The sequence below is a fragment of the Canis lupus genome, chromosome 33 (genome assembly GCF_048164855.1).
Source record: "Canis lupus baileyi chromosome 33, mCanLup2.hap1, whole genome shotgun sequence".
Taxonomy (NCBI): domain Eukaryota; kingdom Metazoa; phylum Chordata; class Mammalia; order Carnivora; family Canidae; genus Canis; species Canis lupus.
Window position 1 is genome coordinate 15,376,123 of NC_132870.1, and position 17,119 is coordinate 15,393,241.

A 17,119-nucleotide genomic window follows, 5' to 3' on the forward strand; every position below is an offset into this window, starting at 1 on the left:
ACATTTTATAGTGTTCTTTCCACGTTAATGGTTATTTCACAATTTTTTTCTTCATAGAGCACATAGTGACTCATCAGATTTTTAAACACCCTTGTGCATAATATAATAGAAGCAAGCTACGGAGAGGTACATCCACCATTCTTTAAAAAAAAAATTCATTATCTGTAACAACAAAATATGATCCATGAAATCACAACAGAACTCTGTAAGAAGTAAAATGACATCAATAACATTAATATAATCAAATTGAGTACATTTATACTAATGGGAAAAATAAAAGAATGATCAAAATTGAGACAAATTAATCAGTGATGGCTTCTTGGAAGCACTGATTTATGCCAGATTCAGAAGGAAATGATGAAATCCAAGTCAACAAAGGGGCTCTATGTAAAATGCTGCAGTGAACAAAACATGAATAAACTATGGTCCTCACTCTCCCGGCATGGACCATCAAATTCAGAAGTAGTCCCATCTAACTCTATTATAAAGGCAGCGTGTGCTATGAGAACACAGAAGAAGGATGGATTTATTCCATATTAAAGGACTAGACATTATTTCATGGGCAAAATTGGAACTAAGCCTTGAAGAGGCGGAAGAAAAAGTGGTTGGGAGGAGGGATAGATACCTTCCAACAGAATTATTGACTTAGGTAACAAGATGGTATCACATTTTCTGGAATGTACAGGGAAAAAAAGTACCCAAGATGAATGCAAGAAGGCATTTCACAGAAGTGAGAATGTACGACTATGTTTGGAGACATACTAGCCCAATATACCAGGCTAGAAAGAATCAAGTAAGAAGAAAAGAGGTTTACCAAATATGTAGGTAAGGGAGGGCTCTGAAAGGTTGTTTAAAGAATTTGACATCCACACATCTCAAATAGCAACTTTTCCAAAGGAGTCCAATTATCATTGAAATAACGTCAGGCCTGTTAATATCTGGCCTCAACTAGTTATTTGGTTGTGTAAAGAAACCTCCAGTCTGAAGTGGGGTTAGACTGGGTATCAGATGATCATTATAAGATAGGAAGTCACTCACAATGGTCAGGACTATATTTCAAGGAATGAGCGTGCCCAAATCCTTTCATTCTGGGACTGGGAGGCTGTCATTCAATACTTTTTCAGCTCTTTTCATGGAGAAGCAATCGTCTTCCTCATTCTGAATTTATATACATAGGTCCTTTGTCAATGTACTACTCAATGTAATACTTGGATCAAATGTTTCACTGAAGCCTGTATTTTACTTAATTACTACATTTTTAAAAATTTCAAGTTCTTCATCCGTTATCCTGATTGCCTAAAAATACTCTGGAGAGAGAGAGAGAGAGAGAGAGAGAAAAAAAAATCACCGTATAAAAAATAATTAGCACGTCCTCTCCTTTTTATAACTTTATAATTGAAATCTCATTAAGAGCTTTCTAGGTCTCTTTTTCCCTTAGTGACCAGGTGTCCCTAATTTGTTTTTATCCACTGTGACTAATTCCAGGCAAAGGCTAGAAAAAAAGTCTAATACCTGTTGGAGAACAGCACTAGCAAGGTTAAATAAGTGGGGTGGCCTTTTCAGGTTGCCTTCAACCTCCTAAAAAACCAAACCAAACCAAACCAACCCAAACCAACCCAGAAAGCTTCAACGCGTTCTTCTCTTGGAGTCCTGCCTTTTCCTCGGTCCCAGCCGGAGATTCCAAGGGAAACGAGAGCACTGTTTTGTTGCTCCCTTGGATTGCAGATAGGGGGAGGAGGTGGTTATTAGAGAGGAGCTCTTCCTCTGCCGGTTCCCCCCGTCTCCGCCTGACAGCACCGCTCCCCGGCGGGCTCGCTCCTTCTCCTAGGTGATCCATTTCTAAGCAACGTGGGGCTAGCGCTGAAGCTGCCAGGCTCGCTCCCCGCTCGCTTCCTGCATCCCGCCGGGCCAAGCGCTCCACCAGCCTCCCGCGGCCCGCAGGCTCTGGCTCCTCCGCCGCCCGGCCCCGCTGCTCGCGCCCGGCGCAACTCCCCCGCCGCCGCGCCCCAGCGAACCGGCTCCCCGGGCCCGCCTCGCCGAGCTCCGCTCCCCGCCTCGCGCAGAACAGGCATTTTCTCTGCATTACTATCTGCATTACCTTGAAGTTCACTTTTACTACCCCTCTCGGAGAGGGCTTTGCTCCCTTCCCTGTTGGAATCTGGCTGCTCCGCCTGGAATCTCCTAATCTTTCCTTTCCACTTAGATTTTATTTTGGCAGCGAGGACAAGTGATTCTCTGCGGGCCGTTGGGGCGGGGGCGGGGGGCGCTTTTTTTTTTTTTTTTTTTTGGTTGGGGGAGGAGGAGGGGAACATCCGGCGTGGTGGTGGTGGTGGCGGGGGGAGGTGGTCTGTTGGAAGTTGCGGCGGAGCTGGGACTGGAGACCCGCGGCCCCGGCGCAGCGATGGGGATGGTCTGAGCTCCAGCCTCTGCCCCTGCCCGAGAGCAGCCGAGGCTGGTTGCATTTTTTTTTTTTTTTTTTTTTTTTTAAAAGCCAAACTGCAAACAACTCTGGCGATGCCAAAATTCCCCTCCAAGTGACACGGCTTTGCGAAGGAGGTTTCCTCAGGCTGGGCTCTCTTACTCGCTCTGCCATCATCAGCGACGATTAAAGGCTTTGCTCTTGGCGATAGGAATTTTGAAAAAAAAAAAAAAAAAAAAAAAGAAAGAAAGAAAGAAGAAAGAAAAAATAGAAAAAGCTGCGCTAAAGTCTATCGTGACCTCAAACTCTTCGGGCTGTTTTTTTTTTTTTTTTTTAATATATATATATTGAAAGAGAAACCATCCTAAAAGAGATTCAGCGTACGAGGAGATGGAAGTTTTCCCCTTGCTCTTGGTTTTGTCCATCTGGTGGTCTCGAACCTGGGACTCGGCGAATGCGGATTCAATTATTCACATCGGTAAGAGAGGGCAGGTGTTGCCTGTGGGTACTTTGAACGTTTGGGTGCGCGAGGGCTTCCCTTTGCCTCCCCCCTCCGCCCTCCTTGTGGCTTATTGGCGCCGGCTTCGGTTTATTGCCCCTTCTCGCTAACCTCCCCTCGCACTTGTCCAGTTTTCTGGCAGGATGTGGGTGCTCGAACCTTGACTCGGGCCGTTGTTTCGCGGTGAACCGTGCCGTGAACTGGGTGCTTGGGGGGGTCTCGAGTCTACCCCCCCCCCCCATTGTGCGTGTGCGCCGGGCAAGTGGAAAGGAGTTTAATCGACTCTACCTTCCATATGCTTTCCCGGATGTGCATTTGCTCTATTAAAAAAAATATAAATATAAATATATATCTATATATCTTTAGGGGAAAGAAGAGGTGTCACCTGTGAGGCAGAAACTGGGGTGAGAGGTGGGGGGAGCTGCTTTCGGATCGAACAGGTGGTTTCGCAACGTGAGCGGGCTGCGTTCAGCCGCAGCGCCGTGCGATGGAGACGGGGAGCCCGCGGCGCCCCCAGCCCGCCGTTCCCCTCCGGGTCCTCCCGGCTTTGCGGTACTCGCGAAGGGGGCGGCAGGGGCTGGCGGCGGGGCGGCCGAGGACGGGGAGCCGCGCGCCTCGCGGCTTCGCACCCTCGCCCCCCGGCCTGGCTCGGCGGCGACGCTGGCCCCCGGGCGCACGGGAAGCGCGGGGCGCGCTCGTGGGCCGCGCTCGTGGGCCGCCCTGCAGACCCCTGCCTCGCCGCCGAGTCGCCGCGCAGGGCCGGGAGCACGGGCGCTGGGGCTGCGGCCGCGCGGCCTCACTGCACGGAGGGCGCCGAGCCGGCTCGGGGATGCTCGTGGCCCCACCTATTGGCAACCAGACGGGCCGGGACTGGCCGCGGCGGGCGCGGGCGGGGGCGCGGGCGGGGGCGCGGGCGGCCGGGGGCCGCGCGTCATTATCATGCACAGCGCTCGCGGCTTCGGGCTCCAGCTCTCCGCACTCGCTAATCCGTGAGAGCCGAGTGCAGACGGGCTCCCGCAGCCTTTCCTGCGTTAATGCGACGATTTCCTTTTCGGAAATTCGCGTCCGCGGGCCAGCGAGGTTCATTTGCTGGGATGAAGAGAGACCCCGCTCCTGGGGGACTGTTCTGGGCACGGGGCTCGTCCACAAGGCTGGGTGGTCTCCACATTGAAGCGACAGATGGGTCTCAGCATCTCCTTTCGGCCCCCTGCCCCTCCCCTGCTCAACACACACGGACACACACGTGCACATGCACACACACGCGCACGCACACACACACACACACACGCCACGGAGTCCTGGAAGGGAACCTGGGAACCTGCTTCAGGTGGCTCTTGTGCCCGTACAAGCGCGGGGGTGGGGGTGGGGGGTCCTTCTGCCCGGTGTGTGCCTCCGGGGCGCCCAGCCCCTCAGCTCCAGGGGACTCCTTCTGGGTCTCAGGCTGTCTTTGTAAACACGTCTGCCACTCTCTGTCATTTATCTCAACAGACCCATACATGTCTCTGCGTAAGGGGGGGTGAGGTCAGGATTCACAAGACCTTGAGCTTAGGCATTAAGTAAATGAGGCACCAGACAGCTTTTAGGTGCTAGATCACGTCTTGCCTGGGGGCTAACCGGGCCTGTGGGCTTAGAACTTTTCAGGGAGGAATTCATGGTCTGATCCAGGGGTTCCGTAACGTTCTGATAGAATTCAGAAAGGAACTGTGCTCCTCTTAAAGAAATGACATGCATGTATGTCCAGTGGTAAAGGACTGGAGCAGGATGAGGACATATATGACCACGGTAGCTTTACGTTCATTTTATGATTAGGGGTTTCTTCATGCCTTACGCTCTTCATCGCTCAGGAGAAAAGGCTTGTGGATAAATGCTTATTTTATTGTTTATTCTGCGGTGTGCAGGATAAATATATTATTTGCAAACACCTACAGCGCTTTGCTGTCCTTTACCAGATGACTACTGTTTTACCATGCAGTCTGATCATCTGTTTCTACATAGAACACAACTGTTGTATTTTTTTCCTTTGCGCTCTGTTGTCTGTCAGTATGACATGGCTTACTTATTTATAACCAGACCAAAAAAAAAAAAAAAAAAAAAGGTAACAGTGTACAAATTACATATTTCTTTGGAAAACTAGTTGTATGCATGAGCTGTGTATATCCTATTAAAAGGAATACTTATCAGGCAATTTGACTTGAATGCGATTAGCACATTAGGCAAGAGGATGAGCTTGTTTTATAGGCTACCTCATATTACCATAAAGCTAGCAAATTGATAAATGTTTCAAATGCTTCATATCTTTTATGACACTCTGATAAATATTACTTCCCAAATTAAAAAAAAAATAAGAAAAAAAAGAATGACTAAGACTGATTTGTGTGCAGGTCAGAGGTTAAAAGCCCCTTCTGCTTCCACTTCTGTACCAGCCAAAGTATAATAAATTAAAAACTAAATGCCCATATTAAAGTTTTAAACCATCAGTTAATATTCATTGGATCAGTTTACCAGGTTGATTAGCAAAAGAGAATTATCTTTAGGAGGTGATTGCCTTCATTTAAATAATTAATGGGAGAAATATGCTTATGGCAAATGTATTATGTCAGGATTTAAGGGATGGATGTGATGAAACTGAAGGCAAAGTGAATATTTCAACTCTAAGGTTATAAGGAGATATGCAGAAATGAAAGGTTTTTCTAGCCTCATGTAGTGTGTTGTTCAAGTAGAAAGTAGCTGCAATATGTAGTTCTGGCAAGCTAGAAAGATAAAAAAGACATTGTTCTAATAGGTTCTTTAAATATTGAACCCTTTCGGTGTTGAACAGAATTATATATAGGAAAACTCCATCCTTCTCTCTCTTTTTTATTTCATGCAGGTAGTTTTTAAAAGTCAATTACATATTTTAAACTCTAATATATTTTATTAAACACATGAGTTCACTACCATGATGAAATATATCATAATAGTTAAACTCCAGTGATTGAAGTGGCAGTGTATTTATTTCAGTAAAAAATGCGCTAATATCATACATAATTACTTTGAGTTTCTGTTAAATCATATTTCAAGATACTTGGTAATTACATACATTTGTTTAAAGCACATTCACAAACATAGTATTTAGAAGTGAATCACCTCGATTGTGATAGTCTTTGCCCCCCAAAAGAAAGGTCTTTTGATGTATAAAATCTATAATTTTGAATTATGCTTTTACTTTGAGCCTGTGCATTGATTGAGTAATTTCATCAGACCCACATTACTTGATTGCTTAGAAGTTTCCTAATGATCTGCATGCTGTAGGAAGAACCAAAAAATCGTGAGTGGAATGGCAATGATACTGTGTTTTATGAGGCTATTCAAAAGTCGCTCTGATTTATGTAGCTAGAAAGCTCGAAAAGTCTTTGAGATTAGCCACGCTGACTGCTATTTTCTTCATACATCAGTCGTTCCACACTCTTTACTCCCTAAACACAACAGGAGTGCAGAGCACTGCTTTAATTAAGCAGGGATTAGGTGGCATTTCCAGTCAACTGCACAGTTTGTGTTTTGCTTCAAATCTAATATGGAGGATCTCATGTTTTAACAGTTTAATGTATGCTCATTTCTTTATCTGGTTCCTGTGCTCACAGAACTGATTGAAATGAGCTATCCTCAATTATGGATCTCTACAAGGATATGCTCAAACTGTAGTTAGTCCTATATGACAAAAATCACTCGCAGAGTTTTGTTGTTAGCAGTCATAGTACAATGCCTCATGCCAACAGGGAATAGAAACAAACATTTATTTATGTTTTTCTCATAAGCACATGATACTTTATCCTCTGAGATCATAATCATTAACTATGATATGTTTCAGAAGCCTAAAACAATGCACGGAATATTTTCATCACTAGAAAGTGCAAATTAAAGTACAAAACTGGTGGGTGAATAAAATGTCACCTTGTTAAAAACAATAATAGATGGCAGGTTTGAAGCAACATTTTTCATGATTTCTGCACTGAGAAATATGGAATGTAAAAGTATTTCCAGAAGATGTACTGTGTCTTCTACCAACATGTTTCTTTTTCAGCCCTTCTCATTAATAGCCCCCAGGGGTCATCAAGAACTCCTTGCACCGAATAAGATATCTCAATGATCGAAATTATCCCTTTATTATTTGCAGTGGTTGTTTGCTCCCTGTGTTATGGATAACGTAGAGTGTGAACTTCTAGAGTGTATGAACAATAGTTTATGAATTTAAAGTAAGGGTATACTTTACTGTTCTTTTCTGTATCCTTAATACAGTTATTTGAGGCATAATTCAGATGTGCATTAAGTTAGACAGTGTTATTAATCAACAGTATCAACTATGACATGACTAATAAGCCATTACACTAAGGACCTTTGCTTTCTACTCCAAGTGAAGTGTACACCCAATAAATATCTCCTAAATTGTAATTCAAATACGAATAAAAATTGAAGTTACTAACTTTCAACTTTTTAAACAGTAAAAAATTTAATTTTATCTCAAAAGATATTGTAATTTTAAAACCACGCTTTCTAATCTGGAAGTTTTCTTCCCCCCTTCCTTCACTTGCCTATGTTATTTTACTCTTAAAAAGTAAAGTATTTGGTATTGCTTTTGGATTTTCATGATATTTCAGATTATAGACAGCATATTGGTGAGTAGCAATACTTACACAGTTTTACTGCAAATATAATGCTTATTAGAAAATACGTTTATGGCTATAAAGATAGCTTTGCCATTAGGTGTCACTGCATTCTGAGCTGTTCCTTTGTAGTCCTACTTGAAAACCACATGAGATACGTATTTTTTAATTCTCAGAAAAAATGTCATTCAATGAGGTCTATGATGCTGTAAGATACAGTGGTTTTTATTTTCAAAAAAGAATAGGAAATATTATCCCTGTCTTTTATTTTTATAAAAATTTAGTTCTAGGATGTGACAACATCCTCTATTCTCCAGGTAGATTAGATTGCTAGACTGAATGGTGTAAATTTGTCACAAATTTAAAATACAACAGAAATATATTCTATAATACTTATTCTCTCCATAAAAATCTAAGACACCAAAAATGATACAAATTTGCTTATTATTGCTGCTATAAGCAAATTAGTGGATGGAGCTTGTTAAGCAATTTCTTAACTGTGGTAGTTCTGTTTATTCATGGAACTTTTGGGGTGCCAAACTAAATGATGTTTATAACAACACGAAACACACAGAGCTATGAAATAACATACACATAAGCACAAATACAGATTTATTTTAAAACAATGTTACCCATTGAGTTTTGTGCGTGATCATATATGTTTTCAGATAATTTTGGCTTGATAAATAATAAGTTTTATGTAGTGTAACAATGTCTTCCAAACATATACCACTACCACCACTACCAGTCCCATTGGGCTTGTGTGGTAATTTATACTTTTATAACCAGTATCTGTGGTCACTTAGTAAATTTTCTGTTTATTTAATTTTTTTGAAGAGGTAAAATCTTCCTTCTTGCATGTTCCATTACAAGACTAATGGAGAATGAAACTTAGTTCAACTTTAATCTGATGAATTCGTTTTAATATCAGCAAAATCACATAGAGAATGTAGTTCTAGGTTAAATGAATGAATACTTCATCATATTATTTTAGACCTTGTCTTGCACCAATATTAATTATAGTAAATTAGTTCAAATAATGTATTAATGGGGATGACCGGAATTGCTCAGTGGGGAGCATCTGCCTTCAGCTCAGGGAGTGATCCTTATCTGGGGATTGAGTCCCACATTGGGCCGCCTGCAAAGAGACTGCTTCTCTCTGCCTATGTCTCTGTCGCTCTCTCTGTGTCCCTCAAGAATAAATAAATAAAATTTTAAAAACCCCAAAACAGTGTAATTAAGAATTTAGAGGACAAATAAGCAATCAGATGGATATCTAAAGGATAAGGGAAAATACTAAAGTAATTCTGGGATTGATTATTATGTGGATTCAAGTCATTTACATTAGTGAGTTTTAGCATTTGGGTATGGACACAAATTTCAAATGACTGAATTACAGGGTTGGGGGGATGTTAGGACATAGTAAAAAATGTTCTGGATTTGAATTTCAAGGGTTTGGGACAAAGTACAAATTTTATCAATGGCTAATTGAGCAAAAATGAAAGTTATCCCTTTAAAAAATATATTTATTTATTTTAGAGAGAGAGAGAGAGTGCTCAAGTGTGTGCAAATGGAGGGAGAGCAGAAGGAGAGGGAGAGCAATCCTCCAGCATACTCCCCACTGTGTGGATACCCATAGGGGGCTCAATCCTGGGACCCTGAGATCATGAACTGAGATGACATCAAGAGATGCTCTCTTAACCAACTGAACCTAGAAGCCCTAGGAAGTTACTTTCTTTACTCTTCATTTACTATCAATGCTAAAACAAAATTTAGACTAATTTTCATTTAACCTCTAAAATTATGTGAACTAAAATGAAAACACATTCCTATATTTGAGGAATTGGAAGAAGATATACAATCAAGTGTGGTTCATATATCTATATCTAATAGCTAGGTTCAGAGTGAATTTAAAAGAAGAAAATACCAGAGGAAATAAATGGAGCATACAATCTTAATCACTCAAATTGAAATTTTTGGGGATATGAACAGGAATTATACATAATATATGTTTATCAGATATTCTAGATAACTCCAATGTCAGATTGAGAGAACTGGATTTGTTTTTTGTTTTAGATTTCGTTTTTGTTTTGTGTAGTGTTGGGGCTAAGGTGTTCCGTTCAGAGCTACTCTTATACCACAATGCTAATGCTTATTAAGGTTGATGGAGGAATGAGTAGTCTTCTGTTCTAACCTGCATAGACTACAATAGCCTTTAGAATTTATAAACTCAAAGCACACTAGTAATATAAACATATGTCCAATATCACTCAATGATACAGAGTATAAAGGAAATAGCCAGTGTTTCTTCAGTGTTCTTCGTAATTTTGGATTCCTGCTCCAGGTGCTCTGGCTTTAACTCTACTGTTGTCAAGTGGTTATTAGTGTGAAGCTGAGGCTGGGTGATCCACTGAAAGCTTCCTTGAGTGAATAGAGGGAAGGCCAGAGCAAGCACAAGAAGCTTAGTATAAGGCCTGCCTGTGTGTGTTAAGAAATTTTAGATCTCTGTAGTTAAGTTTCTTATTAACAAATACTTTCGCTCAAAAAAAATTTAAGTAATTAATTATATTAAAATAGGAATTCTGGGGCATCTGTGTGGCTCGTGGTTGAGTGTCTGCCTTTGGCTCAGGTCATGATCCCCAGGGTCCTGGAATGGAGTCCTGCATCAGGCACCCCACAGGAGCCTGCTTCCCCTTCTGCCTATGTCTCTGTGTCTCTCATGAATAAATAAATAAATAACAATCTTAAAAAAATAGCAGTTCTTACACTTTTTCCTTTATCCCTAAATAATTCAAAGTACTATTTTAAAAATAAGTTATTTTATTGGCTTACACCTGAGTTTTAGGTGGTAACCTTATATGAGACGTTTGCTTCATTGTCAAAATCATTATAATTCTAGAAGTTAATAATCCTGAAACTACGTGGCAAGGTAGGAATTACTAACAACATGTATGTATGCTAATTGGGAAAATGTTTTTCCATTCAGTAAATGTTTATTCTGAATTTACTCTCTATGACATACTGTTTTTAGGCTCTGGAGTTAAGATATTGAACAAGTAAACTATGTCTCTTACTCTGTAAGTTAAGGAACTTACATTCTCAATGGGGGAGGCAAAAACAAGATAAACTAGAATCTATATGTTTTAATGGTAAATTGTGTGAACAAAAATGAAAGAATGGCAGTTGAAGAAAGTATGACATTTTGAATAGGGTAGTTTGGTAAGTCCTCTCTGAGGAAATAATCACTGCAGCAGAGACTGGACTCAAAGACAGGATTATCTGATATCAGAAGGCAGGGCACAGCAGAGATAAAGGCCATGAAACAAGACAGTAAGGAAACATTTGTTTAAGGAACATCTTGAAAGTCAGTATGGAGCAAATATGCAGTTTACTACTGAGCAAAGTAGGAAGTGGAAGGAAATTAGGTCTGAGAGGCAACTAGGGAGGATCTTGTAGGGACATTATAGGTCATGGTAAAGTATTTAGATCTTCCAGGCATATAGGGAGCCTACTGGAGGATTGAGATAAAAAAATGCAATATGAAATGGTTTTTATTTTAGTAAGATAATCTTCTCTGGGTGGACCGGTTGGAGTACAAATATGAAAATTAGTTTGAGGATAGTGAATTGGACTAAGCTGGTCGCTGAAGGAGATGCGTAGTTAGTTGTCAGACTGGATATATTTTGAAAATAGGAGAAATAGAATTTTCTGATGGGTTGCTTGGCTAGAAGAAATCCAGAGGGAGTAAAGAGGCTTACAACATACTTTACTTGAAAAAGTGGGTAAAATATGTTACTATTAACCAAAATTTGGAACATGGGACAATGAGGAAGTTTTAGATAGAAATAAAAATTTGTGTTTGTTAAATTTGGTGTCCCTTTAAACATCAAATTTCAGAATTTAATTAAGTTGAAATTTAGGGGGGAATTAGGGATTTGAGCTGTATATTTGGAATTCATCATTTTAGATATGGTCTTTAAATAAATGGGAGAGGTAGCTCACTTAAGGGATAATTGTATAGAGAGAATGCCAAGACTGCCATTGGACATTCTAAAATGTTGAAGTTAGGGAAACTAAGAGGATCCAGGAAAAGAGAAAGATGAGTGGCCTGTGAGAAAGAAAACCTGTAAGTGTGTGATGTTCTGGAAGCTAAGTGAGAAAAGCATTTCAAGGAGGAAATGAAAAACTCTGTCAAATTCTGTAAATGAAAATTGAGACATGACTATTGGTTTTGGAAATGTTTAGGATAGACCTGAGTTTGATAAAGTACTGTCAGTGGACTGAGAATGACTACTGATTGGGGAGGATTTGAATATATTTTTTTAAAGAGTTTATTGATTTATTCATGAGAGACACGGAAGGAGAGAGGCAGAGACTTAGGCGAGGGGAGAAGCAGGCTCCATTTAGGGAGCCCGATGTGGGACTCGATCCCGGAACTCCAGGATCATGCCCTAAGCCAAGGGCAGTCGCTCAACAGCTGAGCCACCCAGGCATCCTGAGGATTTGAATATTTAATAGAACTTGAGGACCGCTCAGTTTTTCTGTGAGGGAGAACAAGGGATTGCTGGGTGTGGGACTATGAGGTAAAAGGTGGGCTTTGTTTTTAAAGGTGGGGGGGTTGGGATAGGTATGGTAAATTTTTAAGTTTCAAGTATGAGAACATTTTCAGTTACAGAATTTAAAATAAAATTTCATTTTTTATTCACACCTATTTGATTTGATTCCTGAGTTTGGACAGTGAGTGTTTGAATAGCACTATTTTTTGTTTGTTTGCTTGTCCTTGTTGTTGCTTTTTGTTTTGTTTTGTAATCTTGGACCATGTGAAACTGGACCAGTGCCGGTGGATTAGAGTTTAGACACTCTCTCTGAAATAGACTCTATTATTTTTTCTACATTTGTACTTCATTTAATTTCCCAGATTAGCATTAAAATTTATGTAAAAATTTTTACCTGAAATTATGAGTGGATTATACCTTGAGGAGCATTGGCATACCTTAATAAATGGATTCAACATTTAGTATGTTAATAATATATTAATTTTAAGAACACATATTCCTGTATGATAACTGGTATTAAAATAGTATGAAATCCTCTTGTTACAGTTATGTTTCCGTTGATAGTGGGTTTCCTCTAAGTAAATTCTACTATATATTTGGTTTACTTAAATCATTTTAGGACAATTTTTAAAAAATACAGTTTTTTCATAAGGCAATTCATATCATTGCCACATAGAAATTTAACAGATGAAAGAGATTCATATGATATTAATTTTCAGTGACACCTTTAAATATTTCCTTTTATGGAACTTTCACTTCTATTTGTGCCATACTATAGCTGACAGATCTTTAGTCATAGGTGACAATGAGGAAAGAAAATGTTCTAAATATTCTAACCTCAGAATTCAGCCTTCTGAAAATGAACCTTAGTTCTTTCACTGGTCTCCTGTTAATACACACATAAGTTATGTACATTTCATTGATCTGCCGCTAAAATTAGAATATTTTTATAAAAATAAGAATGCCAGTATAGGTGAATTATATTTGTGTTCTTTCTCATTTCCAGTTCTATCTCCTCTATAAAAATATTTTGTCTTATTGAGAGAATGCAATATGAATGTCACATATTATTTCTGATTGGTTACATCTATTAATTGATGTATAAACATGGAATACATGAACAGTGAGGAGATAGAAGTCCCATGGTTTGGGCACAGCAATGGCTGATTAATAAAAAGCTAGCTGAGTATGGCTAGAGCCAAGAACATAATTAATATATAACATCAAAAGTTATTTTAAACTTGCTAGTTCATAACTTCCTGGGGTAGTGAAATACAGTCATTTGAAGGAAATGTTTAGCAGGTTTAAATACAAATTTAAGTTTAACGGCCACCTAAAATTGATGGAGTGCTTAGGGTACTTAACCTTGAAATCATTACAATGACATGCCTCACAAGGAGCACCTTTTAGATTGGCTTAGTATTTTAAAAACCGAAGGCCAAGTAATATCTTAGGAGTTAAAGTGGGACAAGAGAGTCAGTTCTTTTGTTCTGTTGCATGTAGCTTAAACGGGATTAAAAATTTTGAAGATTGATTCTTTCTTCAGATAATCTCCACAATCTGACGACAGAGAAAATTGTTGGTAGTATAGTGGTAATTATGATCATGCTCTTCAGTGTCCAATTTCTTGTATGTGGCTTTTATAATTGGTGATAACAGAAAACTAGTGAATTTTTTTTTTTTTTACAAACGCCAACAACTCTTACAGAGCCCAAAGGAGGCTTGATTTTTTTAATGAAAACGATTGTAAATTTCTTATTAACAAAAACATTGAAAATTTTTTAACACATCACTAGTGTGGTGGTGAGTCAAACACAGACTTGGGAGGAATTACTTTTCTGTTTCCTGGTGGTGTAGACAGGGTATCTTTTGGATATTTTTTATAATTCATTATTATCAAGCTGCAGAATTTTATCTGTCATTGTAGAGAAATTGTGTATATCATCATATTCATATATCATTTGTGGAAAATATACTTTCAGGTTTTTTTTTAAGATTATTTATTTATTTATTCATAGACACACACACACAGAAAGAGAGAGAGAGAGAGAGAGAGAGAGAGGCAGAGACACAGGCAGAGGGAGAAGCAGGCTCCACGCAGGGAGCCCGACGTGGGACTCGATCCTGGGTCTCCAGGATCACACCCTGGGCTGAAGGCGGCTCTAAAGCGCTGCGCCACCAGGGCTGCCCCAGGTTTTTCTTTTTTTTTTTTTTTTTTAAGATTTTATTTATTCATGAGAGACACCGAGAGAGAGGCAGAGACATAGGCAAGGGCGAAACAGGTTCCCTGTGGGGAGCCCAATGCAGAACTTGATTCCGGGACCCTGGGATCACACCCTGAGCTGAAGGTAGACAGTCAACCACTGAGCCACCCAGGAGTCCCTACTTTTAGGTTTATATGAAAACCGTAACTTGTGACTTTTTTTTTTTTCTTTTGATTCATCAAATACTTATTAAGTATGTACTCAGGTGATTACGGAGCTATTCACTTAAGACATGTTTCTCATCCTTTATTTTTATTTATTTATTTATTTGTAAAGGATCTTATTTATTTATTCATCACACACACACACAGAGGCAGAGACACAGGCAGAGAAGCAGGCCCCACACAGGGAGCCGGACTTGGGACTCCGTCCGGGTCCCCAGGATCACTCCCGGGGCTGAAGGCGGCACTAAACCGCCGCTGAGCCACCTGGGCTGCTCATTTCCCATCCTTTAAAAACATTTTTAAATATATCTGCCTTCTGAGATCATATTGTGTTATCAGAAAGCTGAAGTAGAGTAATTCAGGACTCATAATTGTCTGACTATATTCTGCTGGGGCATGGGAGATTGTGATAATTCAAAATGCCATCTTTATGGTCCCCTTAAAGTGCCATAAAACAAATATATATTTCAGGTAAAATATAGTATTTTTATAGAGAGATTACCACTTATAGAAGGTCTTAATTTATAACAGAACTTTGAGTCAGTTTCCTAATGTTTGCTCATTCACCGTGGTATACCTATAGACTACACAGTCAGTACGGTCATGCCCTAGCAAGTAGTAAGGGAAAGTCTCTATCATGTTCCTTTTTTCCCTCTTATTCTTTTCTTTCTGTCTTCTGTAGACCTGAGCTATGCTTTAAGGTCAAGTAAAGGAGGAGGTAGCTTTAAGATCCAGTTATTCTGTAATTAATAAAAATAATGAGTTCCTTTTTAAATTTAATGGGACATATCAGATCATTCTATTAAGCATGGTTTCTAGGGTATGGAGAAATTAAATTACATTTTCTTTTTTTCTTTAGTTTAGAACCTACAACTATATTACTATTTCATGTTACTAATCTGTACTTTCTTCTGGATGTATAAAACAATGGAAATGACAGTTTTATACCCTAGTAAACAAAGGGGGAAATTACCTCAAAGGAAAAGTAAAATTAGTTACTTTTACAATTGGAAATAAGTACCGTTGGGGAAACATTTTTATACCGACTTTTAATTATGTAAGTGTAATTGAGACTAGGACAAACATCAAAAATTGAAAATAAAGGATAGTTCAAAAACTAACTGACCAATACTTATATCTTTCTCTTCAAGAGTCCCTGTTGTGGTTGATAAATAGTTAATAAATAGCAAAACTAGCTGCTCTGATTTTTTTCTTTTTCTTTTTCCTGTCTACCCTTCAGTGGCAATGCTAATGAGCAGTGAAATGGCCAAAAGCAAAGAAGAAGGAGCAAAGGGTTTTAGATAATCTATAAACTGGAAAATCAGCTCCTGAATGCTCATATGCACAGGCTTGCTGAGAAGAAATAGTTTATTTTCTGAAAGTATTGCCCAGATACTGAAGATAGAACTTGCTCTTGGCTGCTGGGCTTGTAAGAGGAGTAATGGTTCCAGGTGACTAAAGAGGAATACTCTGAATAAAACAGGCTAGGGGCAGAATGAAGAATATTTTTGAGAAAAGACTATCCTTCAGGGGAGATGCTGCTGACTGCCAGGACCTCTGTGATTATCTTAGTTCCATATATCGTATATATGGTGATTTTTTAAAAAAGAAAATCTGTGGATTTCCTCTTAAATACTTCAGGAGATTATGTATAAAAGGTGTTGGATTGACGTTCCTATCAACACATATTGTGTACTGAGCACCTGCATTGTGTATTCCCAGTTGGCTTCTGGCTATTGCAATATCGTATACAATAAGGAAAAATTTGAATAGGGCACTTTTAAAAAGAAACTGTGAAGCGTATTGCAATGGTAAATACAGAAGTCTGGTTAGTGGTTAATTGAGGTGAAGAGTGGGAAGGAGGGAATGTGATGTGAGCAAGGAGCGGTGCATGGTTTCAACACTATTGAACATGTCTTATAAAGCTGAGTGTTACACAAATGTTGATTTCATATATATATTCATATATATTCATATGTATATGTAAGTAATATGTGTATTATACATAAGTTATATTTGTAAGTACTGATGTGTCTGCTGTTGTGTCTGCTCACTGAGAAATCCACGGGTTCAGTTCAGTTCTACCATGGTTAGAGGATGACGTTTGCCTTGAGACCGCATTCACCATATAGTGTGGCTCAGTTCCTAACTCTCTTTGGAGAGGATGAGAATACTTAAAATATACCATAATCATTAAATGGTAAATCAGAGAATAATTGAGAAGTTTGTGTTCAAGCCTGGCACTCTCTGTGATAGATTCCACAAGCAAGTCACTTTCTCGATCATTGAGTACCTTTTCTTTGTTTCCCTTTTAGTTTGTACAGGGAGTATCCTAAAGTATTCAACTGAGAGAGGAGAGGGGAAGCAATGTACAGAGAGAAAACGAGGTTAATGCAATGAGACATAGCTTGTAATATTTCATGCTTTCAATATTTAATAGTACATATTCAAAAATATATAATACTTTGTGATTGATAGTACACTAGCATTAGCACCTTGTGTCTCACCTGGGGTAAGAAAGTATGAACAATTCTTTTATAAAGTGTCCTTAGAAATACTACTAAGAAGAGAATTTTT

At 39.3% G+C, this 17,119-nt stretch overlaps 1 protein-coding gene across 3 annotated transcripts in view; it reads left to right on the forward strand.

Moving 5' to 3' along the window:
• Nucleotides 1-2,315: 2,315 nt before the first annotated feature.
• GRID2 (glutamate ionotropic receptor delta type subunit 2) overlaps nucleotides 2,316-17,119 on the forward strand; it is a 1,466,011-nt gene continuing 1,451,207 nt past the window's right edge. For all 3 annotated transcript variants that reach the window (XM_072810836.1, XM_072810835.1, XM_072810834.1), the window contains exon 1: nucleotides 2,316-2,897. In XM_072810836.1, coding sequence (XP_072666937.1) covers nucleotides 2,810-2,897 — 88 coding nt within the window. In that variant the 5' untranslated portion in view covers nucleotides 2,316-2,809. The remainder of the gene's footprint in view (nucleotides 2,898-17,119) is intronic.